Source organism: Quercus lobata, chromosome 9 (assembly GCF_001633185.2).
Source record: "Quercus lobata isolate SW786 chromosome 9, ValleyOak3.0 Primary Assembly, whole genome shotgun sequence".
Lineage (NCBI taxonomy): Eukaryota > Viridiplantae > Streptophyta > Magnoliopsida > Fagales > Fagaceae > Quercus > Quercus lobata.
In genome coordinates, this window is record NC_044912.1 from 16,292,871 (window position 1) to 16,304,535 (window position 11,665).

General features: G+C 34.5%; 1 protein-coding gene across 1 annotated transcript; it reads left to right on the forward strand.

The window, feature by feature from the left end:
• The first annotated feature begins 762 nt into the window (after window positions 1-762).
• On the forward strand, window positions 763-2,390 carry LOC115961021 (extensin-like). Its single transcript, XM_031080072.1, has one exon. The coding sequence runs from the start codon at window positions 788-790 to the stop codon at window positions 1,883-1,885; it is 1,098 nt and encodes a 365-aa protein (XP_030935932.1). The 5' UTR covers window positions 763-787; the 3' UTR covers window positions 1,886-2,390.
• Window positions 2,391-11,665: the final 9,275 nt, after the last annotated feature.

Consider the following 11,665-nt stretch of genomic DNA (forward strand, 5'->3'; position numbering starts at 1 on the left):
TGGGAGTGTAAAATTCAAACACTTTCAAACGTCATGAGGTAAAATCTAAATTTTAAAATGTCAGGATATAAAATCCAAACATCTTTAAACTTCAAAAGATAAAATTCAAATTCTGAAATTTTATGGTCTAAAATTCAAACACTTCAAACTGATGAGCAAGTTGATAATCATTCAATTTAACTCATTATATGCAATCTGGTACATAATCTTTGAAAAAAAATAAAATAGTATAAAATTGATAAAACAAAGGATTTTCTGACCCATGATTCGCTATTAGGCTTATGAAAATGTTTATTCAGTTCGATCACGTGATTATATAATTAAACGTGGGGTGTCCTTACAGGCTACAGCGAGACTAACCCAATAATGCATGGTCCATGGTACAGCACCAAAAGAAATTAAAATGTGTGTTTACACCGAATAAGGACTTCTTTTTTATAAAAAATAAAAATAAAAATAAAAATGGTGGGGAACAAAATGAAGGATTTCAAAATAGTGGTGCTATGTCGGCTATCATTGGGTTCGAATTTCATTTAAAATTGTGTTTGTGGCTGATATAAAGTCATTTAATTTTTAATGCAATGACAACTCGACGTAAACTTATAATTAGAGCAAGCCGAAAAATACCTAAATAAATATTGTACATGTTGGAGCAAACGTTGACTGAAGCAACTAAAGAGTGAATTGAGCTTGAGAGTCCCAACCAGTACAAATAGAGCACGACTATTGAGCCATTCTATTCATCTACACTTCAAGAAAGAACTCTTTTCAAAGTATCTTCACAAAGATGAGTTACCCATACTACTCTCCTCCGCCACCATCTACACCACTTTCTCCACCACCACCACCACCACCACCATCACCATTGCCATGTAATCCTATCATGGCACCACCACCACCACCTCACCATCACCACCACTATGCCCATCCTCCTCCACCACCACCACCACCACCACCACCACACCACTACCCTGGCTATTTTCAGCCACCTCCACCTCCACCAACTCATGCACCACCACCTCATTATGGTCCAACTCCCCCAACTCCAACCCCATCTTGGGCACCACCACCACACAGTCCATACCCGAAACCACCACCAACTCATTATGGTCCAACTCCACCACCTAAAGTTTCACCAGAAACACACCCAACACCACCACCACCTCATAATGGTCCAACTCCCCAACCTCCAACCCCATCTTGGTCACCACCACATTCACATGCACCACCACCTAAACATGCTTATCCCCCAACCAGCCCAAACCCACCACCAAAACCACCCACCACTCCAGCTCCATCACCAACAACACCAGGTAAGGCACCACCATCAAAATCCCCATCATCTCCACCAACACCATCAAAAGGTCCAATACCACCACCATACCCAATATCACCTCCGACTCCAACTTCATCAACACCACCAACCCCTTATAGTATTGTACCGTCCTCACCAAACTTCCCTGGTAAAACCCCACCAATTTATGTGCCTCCTCCTCCTCCTCCAAATGCTTTCCCACCATCATTGTCACCTCCATCAGGGAATCACAACACAACTATTATAGCTGTTGGTGTCTCTTTAGGCGGTGCTTTCTTCCTTGCATTCATTTTAGTCGGTCTCTTCTGCTTAGCCAAGAAAAAGAAGCAGAGGCCAGTGATGGTTCCTGCACCAGTTTGTATTGAGGAAGAAGAACGAGTCCATGAAACAATAGCAACCGGTCCATATGGCGAGCAAACAGTGACAATAGAAGATGATGTCCGAATTCATGAAGCTGTGGGTACTAGTAGTGGTATTGGTTTGCATGGAGGAGGACCTCCGTGTGAACCAGAGGTACCTGGGGCTCACACTTATCCTCCACCGCCACCAGGACCGTACCAACATTACTAAATAAGCAGAAATCATCATCATCATCTGTCATATGCATTATAATCCTTTCGCTTGTGTGAGGTGCATTCATTTTTATTTTATAACAATACTACGGATATATCCATTTTTCATACTAAATTTTATAATTTATTGACTTATAGATTGTGAGTGATCCATAAAAAATTGTCGATTTATAAAATTAGAAGTTATTAGAAAATATTTATCGTACTCACAATCGTATATATCAATATGTTATAAATTTAAGTATGGAATTAAATGTGTCTTAGAATTATTCTTTTATCTCGTGTTGGTTTGTAACCCTGTACTAGGTTCGACTGTTTATTTATTTTTTATTTTTATGTGGAGTGGGTGAAAAAATAAAGAATGGAGCAGTGAAAATGATGTTCTGCGTAGTGATTGGCCTAGCGGCTAGCTGAAAGGGAATGATGTGGCTATCAAGTATCAACAGTGAATATAAAATTTGAAGGTTGTTAGCAAGTATTACTTTATGATATAATTGTAATTATAATCATTTTGTCAAGAGCATGATTTTTTTTTTTTTCATACGCTATTAATGCTTTATTATTGGCTCATTTATTAATTTATGGAAAATTCTAAAGCTACTGTAGTTATACTATATAATAATAAATAAATAAATAAAAATTTTAATTACTTTTGTTGTTGTACTATAAATTTTATTACATTACAAATTAATGTGTCAACTTTTAAACATAAGAAAGAAAAAAAGTTAAAATTTAATTTATTGTCACTATCAATTTGTAAGTATTTTATAATAAAAATTAATAATTTATTTTTAAAAAAAATTGTGTGTCTAATAATTAACACATTACACCAAGAACATTACAATTCAGTTCCATAGCACTACCCAATTATAAAAAAAATAAATAAAGTGTTACAAACCTATATGCTTAAGACAATTCAATGCTTTACGAAAGCATTTATATTGGGAAAAAAATATTTTGGCGGAGACTACGTAGTTGCTTTGTTTGACTGACTACTGATGATTCGTATGGAATTATTCTATTCGTGGTATTATTATCTGTCACGCAATTATGTGATTGGTGTGTCCAATTGCAATTATATTAGTAGGGAAAACTTCACGCCCAAGACAAACTAAACCAAAATAATAGCAATCTTGAGCATTCACATCAAAGATTTTATATTTTTTAACACTTCATCAAAATATCATTTCATAATTATTTTATAATTATTTATTATTCTAAGGATCCGTTTGGATAGAACTTATTTTGTTGAAACTGAAAACTGAAAACACTGTAACAAAATAATTTTTAAATATGTGAATAGTACCGTGAGATCTATTTTTAATGAAAAAGTTGTTGAAAAGTGAAGTTTGTAGGTCCTGTACACTGTTCACGGAACCTACAGGACTGATAAAAGGGGCTAAAAAGTCAACAATATACAGCTACTGTTCATGAACAGTAGCCGTTGATCCCCTAAACGCGTGCGCAGCAGCACACACAAAAAAAAAGAAAGGCAAAACGCAACAGTCGAATCCAAACCCACACTTAGGGTCCATTTGGATAGAACTTATTTTGCTAAAACTAAAAACTTATTACTGAAAACGTTGTAGCAAATAAGTGAAAAAATGCAGATGAAAGAACCAAACGCGGGTACTGTAGTAGAGCTGAAAGTACTGTAGCATATAAATACCAAAGTCCAACTCTTTCTTCCTTTCCTTCTCTATTCACTCCTCACCATACCCTAGCTAACGCCTGTGCCTTCAGAGAGTTCCACGCCCACCAGAGAAGACCTACATCGGTCCAACGCCGGCGAAGAGCTCAGGTGAGAAATCCGATTACTACAGAAGAGAAACCCAATCCAATGCCGACATGTACTCTTCCTTCAGAACAGGGATATCGCATCAGAACAGGGATCACACGACTCACAGCCATAGCCCACCTGACCCATTCCTTCTTCCCCACAAAGCTCTTGAAACTTGTGAGGTTATGAATTACACAATCCCAAAGAATGTTAGCTGAGTTATTATTTTCTGGGTATGTGTTTATGAATTACACAATCTCAGGTGTTAAGAAATAAATAGCACCTAAAAGTTTGTTAGCTGATTTTTTTTTTCGTAACATCCAGAGGAAATTTTTGGGTCAGATTGGCCTAATCTGGGTTAGATGACACTTTTATTATTTTTTTTAATTTTTTTTTATTGCTGTCCTTGGGATTGGGATCCATGGATAAAATAATTAAAGCTCCTTGAGTGCCTACTTTTATTATTTTGTTTCCAAGAAGCAGCCCTATGTAGAAAATTTTACTCATACAAATTTGGCAGTTGCAATTTAGTCATGCTTTTAAAAATTTTGCAACTGTCAACTGGCATGACAAGTTTTTTTATGACTACTACAAAATTAGCATTCTTCCTTTCCCTTTTGATTGCGAATGGCATTATAACTGAGCTGAATTGTCAGTTGGGGGTTTGCATGTGTTATTGTCTTACCAGCAAAATTATGAAGTTGTATGATATTAGTAGTTGATAATGAAAGCTCTATATTCTTTTCTAAATCTTGAACATGGACCTTAAAGTTGTCACACAAATACTTATGGTTGATAATGAAAGCTCTGTTTTAATGTTTGGATGCAAGCGATTTATGTTTGAAAGTTTATACCTTTTGCTGTTGATGTATAATGGTATCTTTATGCATTGAACCAAGGTAGTTGAGAGAAAAGAAGAAAAGAAAGCTGAAGCTTCATGAAAATAGCCGTTGAGAGGCAGCGCACCGTTTTGATCAGATGGATCTCCAAGCTGTGTGGTTTTATTCACAGTACACACACTGTTCATCAGATTTGTTCACAGTACGCGCACACGAATGAACAGTACGTGTAAGAGCTTGGAGGTTAATGAAACGGTGTGTATCTATGAGAATGAAGCAGCTCCTTATAAGGTTAATGAAACGCGCAAGAGCCTGGTCCATAAACAGTACAAAACACGCATTTGGATTAATGAAACAATGCGTAGAGAAGAAGAGAGCTTGCGTGTTTCAGCTCTTTTGGATTGAGCTTATTGTTGCTGAAACTGAAAACTGAAAACTGAAAACTAAAAGTACTGTAGTAAAATAATTTTTAAATGTGTGATGGGACCCATTTTTAATATTTTTAATGCGTGAACAGTATATAAACAATACATAAACAGTGAATCCATGTGAAATTACTGTTCACATACAAGAAAAAAAAAAAAAAAAAAGGCAAAACGTAAACGCAGAAAACGCCACTTTTAATGAAAACTGAAAACTGAAAACTGAAAACTGAAAAACACTGTAGCGAAATAATTTTTAAATGTGTGAATAATATCGTGGGACCCATTTTTAATGAAAAAGTTGCTGAAAAGTGAAATTTGTGGCTCCGTAAACAATACACGATGTGCTGTGATTGGTCAAAAAATATGAAAAGTCAAAGTTTGCGGCTACTGTTCATTAAACAGTACATGAACAGTAGCCACAACACCCAAAACGCTCCAAAACACGTGAAAAAAAAAAAAAAAAAAAAAAAAAACGTTTTGGAAAAACGCAAACGCAGGATTGGGCAGAAAACGCCCAATCCAAACGCAACCTTAATTTCAATCCAAACGCTCACCTTTTTTATTAGCCTCACGTTTCCTCAGCTTGCGTTTCCACGTTTTGTAGCATGGGTCCCAGTATTTTCCAAACGTAAACGCAAAATGTGTATCATAAACGTGGATCATCTATTCCTCCCTCTTTCTTTCTTCCTCTCTCTTTTGTACGTGTATCTTCTCCAAAACAGAAACACCAAACCCACAGCAAACCCAACCCATTACCACTAGCCACTACCACTGGAACCCACTGCCACAGCTACCACTACCCACAACCTCAACCCCCAATCACAAACAAAAACAAACCTAAAACCAAATCACAATCTCAAAACCAATCACAAACCCAAAATCAAATCACAAACTCAAACCCACACCCACACCCACACCCACACCCACTGCCACTACCACCAGCTACCACGGCCACAATAGTCACAACCATCATCAACGACGTTGAACCCAGACATACCACAACCAACAAAAACCCACCCATCATACCCAAATCCATGAAACACAAACCCACGAATTTCACACAACTCAAACCCACGAAACCCAAAACAACCACCACCATTCCACGCTGATGACCCACTGCCACAGCCACCACTGCCCACAACCTCAACCCCCAACCTCTAAAATCACAAACAAAAACAAACCCAAAATCAAATCACAAACCCAAACCCACAACCAAACCATAAAACTCATACCCACCCACCATCAACCACCACCGGTCCACCACAAAAACCCATCAAACAAATACCCACCACCACCGGTCCACCACAAACCATACCCATCCAAAACCAAATCACAAACTCACCACCCAAAACCAAATCACAAACCCACCAAAATATGCCCAAATCAGAACCCCTGTACAAACCCACAACCTGCAAATCGGAACCCAAGGAGTGAGAGAAGGTTGGGCAGCATGGGAGAAAGCTTGGCGGCATGGGAGAAGGTTTGGTGGTGTGGGTCAGCGTCGGTCAGGCGTGGGTTGGCTGGGTCAGACCCACAAGGGCGCACAATGCTGGACCACAACCATCGGCAAACCACAGACCATGAATCACGGAAAAGAGAAGAGAGGAGAGAAGTGAGAGAGGAAAGAGAGACAGAAATTAAAAAAAGAGCCGTTCATGAATATAAAATGATTTTTTTTTTTTTTTACAATCCAGCTACCGCTACTGTGAGATGTTATTCACTGGAGCTATATACTAAATTTTTTAAGATTGAGCATATTTGGTGTAAGTGGATTTTTTTCATTTGAGGTGCTAAAAAAATAGCATTTAATATTTTTAGTATTTTTGATAAGAATGCTCTAAAGTATGTGTCCTAAAAACTAAGAGGTAGAGTAATAGTTGTGCATATGGGTGAGAGACCCTATGGCCCTATGCATATCATCATAATTCGGATTATATCATATCAACATATTACTTAAAAAAAAAAAAAAAAACTCAGGAGAAGGAAAAAAATAATAATAATAATAAAAACGAATCAGGTTATGTGTCACATTAAAAGAGAAGACTCTTTCTCTCCCTCCAATCATTCCCTATCAAGAAAAAAATTCAGATTAATCAGTACATAAATTTAAAATTTCATCCTTCTTCATCATCTTCTATTCGAAAGAATTTTAAGAGATCCAAATGAACACGCAAAACCATAAACTTCTGGAATGATTCTGATTATATCATTTATCATTATAGACCATGAAATCTTCAAGATTTGACTATCTGTTAAGATGAAATGAAGAATTTTATGGCTACATGATTCGGACAGAAACTTTATTTTATTTTTAAAAAATTAAAATAAATGTAAATAAATAAATAAAACCCTAACAAGTAACAACAAATATGCAAACAACGTGAACAAAGCCCATACATGCAATCTTCAAGTTAAACAAGAAACCGAAAAAAGCCATAAAATGAAAATAAATAAATAAAAATTGATGTGGCACAATCCAAAGCATTCATGGATGGAAGGTTGAAGTGTAGGAACTTTATATGATGTAATATTTTAAAATTTGTAAAAAATCCAAGAAAGCATTAGTCATATCTACGTACATCTATGTATTACTTAGAGTATCGCAATATATTTTTCACTTAAATTTCTAACGCCTATTAGGAATCACATTTTGTTGTAGTGCTCCCCAGACATATGGCATTACTGGATTTGCTCTGATACCATTTGTAATGGTCAAATAAAAGTATTAGCCACATCTACAATATTGTAAACCCCAAATTGTGTGGTTTTGATTATAGATTATTTGAGTGTGTGGTGTGCGAGTGTGTTCTAATCCCACATCAAATATTTACTAAGTGGATCTTGAGTTTATAAATGATAACACGAGAAGGAGTCCTAATTGCCATTAGAATAGCCTTTTTGGGGTATAAGTATCTATGTATCTAGTGCTTTCCTCAAATCTTTATAATCTATATATATAATAATAGGTGAAGCAGAGAGAAAATCCAATTAGATTTCAATTGGATTCTCAATTTTGCGCCACTTGTCCTAACCAAAACTCAAAAAAAAATTTAATTAGATTATAAATTTGACTTCAATTTTGTGTCATGTATCTTATCTAAATTTTCTAATTTTTGTGCCCAAATAAATGATGCATTAACATTTAACACATAAGCCAATAAAACCACAATAATAATGCTCATTGGCCTCAGCAAAAACATCTTACCTGCACACTTTCATGGAGATTATAAATTGGACTCCAATTTTGTGTCATGTATCTTATCTAAATTTTCTAATTTTTGTACCCAAATAAATGATGCATTAACATTTAACACGGAAGCCAAGAAAACCACAATAATAATACTCATTGGCCTAAGCAAGAACATCTCACCTGCACACTTTTATGGGTGATCTCAATAGAGTCTGGAGCTCTTCTAATCCCACAACCAGAACCAAGGAGTCCAACGAGAAAGACTATAAAAGTAAAACATCATCTCCTCCTAATTCCATATCTTCATCCCATGTCTCCTCCTCTCTCAACCTCTACCAACTAGATCCACACACTGCCCTCTCCTCCTCCTTACGGATTTTTTAGAGCAAGGCCGGGTTCAAACACAATGTTCAATCCCACTCTTCCTTGCTTCACACTCTCATACATTAGCGCTTCATTGGCGTCTCCAAGAAGATTCCAAGCTCAATGATTAGTTCTTATTTTTTAATAGTTTTTAGTGTGTCTGGATTAAGATTTTGTTAATTTGTTAAAAGTGACAAAAATATAATCATATATATTATATTAAGTTGAAGTTCAATTTTAGAATTCAAATTGATTTCTAATTGTAGTTTAATTTTGTGCTATGTGTCCAATTTGATTTTTAAATGTTGGTGTTAAGTTACTTCCATTCATAATGCTCAATGTGGAAATTGAATCTACTAAGATAAACATCTTATCATCACAATTGTTAATATTTCCGTGCGTAAGCACGGACTACATGCTAGTTTTAATGATGTATGTACCTCTTATCTCACATATTGTGGGTGTCATTTTAATGTGTGAGTTTTATGACAATTCATTCAAATTCATGGAAAGTGTCTCATGTTTTTATATGTAAATTGTTATTTACTATCAAATCAAGACAATAATGGAATTTTTTTTAAAAGGTAAGATTGATCTCAAATCCTTTATTTGACAACAAGGGGCTTTATCACCAATTTAGCTAAGTAAAATCACAAAATCCCAAATGAATTGAATAGAATTCTACAAAACAATGAACAAAAGAAATAAGTTTAAAGACGAACTTACATAATTGAATTTTAATTCAATTTATGTATATGGAATCAAAGCAAACATATTAGATAAAACTGGATTCTGATTAATGTAAATTGACCAATAAAGATGCAAATGACAGAAAATTTTCTTCGGTTTCTATTTATTGAATCACTCTTTTTACCAAAGTCCTAAAAATATCCTATTTTATTTCAACTCATGTCTTTTTAAATAAATGAATTGAATTGAATAGTCAATCCAATCCATTCCAATTAAAAAAAAAAAATTATGAATGTGAGGTTTAATTTCTTTTTCTTTTTTAATATATAAATAGATAGTGGGAAAGGGAGAGTTCAAATTACAAACATGTAACATCACAAATGATGTATTATCACTAGCAATCACTTAAACACTCTAATTCATTTCATCAGATATTGACTCAATCAATTGCAATTTCATTTCAAATAGAGTATAAAGTGAAATACACAAAAAAGAAAAATGATTTATAAGATTTTTAACTCAAAACTTGTAACATATGACTAACAATAGTTATTAGAGTGCACTGAACAGGAAAAAGTCCAAAATTACAGTTAAGGCCCAATAACGTATTAAGCTAAAAGATGTAATCATGGGTTTGGACTTTGGAGTTTGGACCAGCACGCCCCCCGGCAATTACTTCTCATTTATTTTAGAAAGTTCAAATGATTAAACAGAACTTTGAGCAAATTGATGCGAAAACTAAAGTTACATGCATGTTCTTATCTTACGTATAAAATTTGAGTAAACTAATTTTTTTTCCTTCTTAACATTGTTTAAAGATTTTGAATGAGCTAATTTCAATATATATATATTTTAAAACAATAAGTTAGAATAAGAGGATTTAAATCAAATTTTCTTTCATGAGATAACTGAAAAATGTTACTGAGTTACAAATCCCTTGTGATGTGTCCCTCATAAATGTAGATTTGATGAAAATTAGCAAAATAAGGTGAAAATTAATGGTAAAAATACAAAACACAGAAAGAAGTAATGCTATGGTGTCAAAGTTGAACCTTTGGTCTCTCCTGACTACGTTACATATACATATTCATAATCCCAAAATTCTACCAAAAGCCTTAATGGGATTATGTGATTAACACAATATTGAAGAGATGTGGAGCTCTCTGTTTTGGTGCAATGAGTTAAAATATTCTTTATGGCACATTATAAAGTATAAAATTATGTTATATATAGAGGTAGTTTATCATTTTCAAATCAAATCAAAGATTTATACATCATAAACACTCAGCCAAAAAAAAAAAAAAACATCATAAACACACAGTAATGCAAAAACCCAAATAACCTGGCACTAAAAATGTTTGCAGAAGCTTATTACAATGACCCATTACATTGGTGTTTGCTTTGTCATTTCTAGAAATTTAACAGAAGATGAATGAGAACCTTTAGCGGTGGACGAGAAGCGCTGCTATAGGGCATCAATTAAAACAGACTGATTGCACTTGTAGCGGCGAGCGAGAAGTGCCACTATATGCGATAACCTTTAGCAGCGGGTGATAAGCACCACTATAGGGCTTCATTTAAAACATAGCATGTGCACCTTTAGCGGCGCTTTTTGACTGCTGCTATAGGTTAAGTTTTCTTTTTTTCTTTTTTTTTTTTCACTAGGTTTTAAAACCACTATTTGTTGATAAATTGTTCACAGACCTGTTACGAAGAACCTGTAATACTTTTAGCTCTAGTTTTAGCTCTACTGACACAATACCACAAATGTAACTAATTAACAACACCACAAATGTCTCCAAATTAACAAAAAAAAAATGTATTATCAAATACATAACATTGTCTATAACCATCATCATAAGATTAAAAAAAAAAGATGTGGTCCTTTGAATAAAACAACTGCTCAAATTAAACTAATACCATAATCAAAATTCCAAAGTGTTTAAAAATATTCTTCAACACTCGCAAAAAAGTGCAGTTGTTCAAATGTAGTTCTTTGTACACAAAAAAAGTCCTCGAACACCAAGATAAAACTTATAAGTTGCTTGGTTGATGGGATGCGGCTGATGATTTTTGAAGAGCTGGAAATTGTTGGACCAGAGGAACATCCTACATATAAATTATGATTACTCAATAAGTGCATATAAATGGAATAGAATGACAAAAAAATATTACCAAGGCAAAAAATGGGAACAAGTTAAATAGAACCCCTCTCAAAATCTAATTGGATGATTTGTAATTTAGCTACAATTAATATATAATTGATATTAAGATATGGTTATTACTTAATGTTACCAATCACAACAGTATAAAGAGAAGTATATAGTAGTACCAATCCCTTTGGATTAGCTTTTTTCCATTAACTTGCAAATTTATTTATGTATATATATATATATATATAGGTTTTTAAAATCTCTCTCTCTCACCACCGCACACCTTTAGTGTAATAATCACTCCACAAGTATAAGTGCTTGTGAGGTGTGGGGGGAAA

Excerpts from the sequence above, each read along its gene's own strand:
- LOC115961021 (XM_031080072.1), top strand. The coding sequence starts at position 788 with ATGAGTTACCCATACTACTCTCCTCCGCCACCATCTACACCACTTTCT.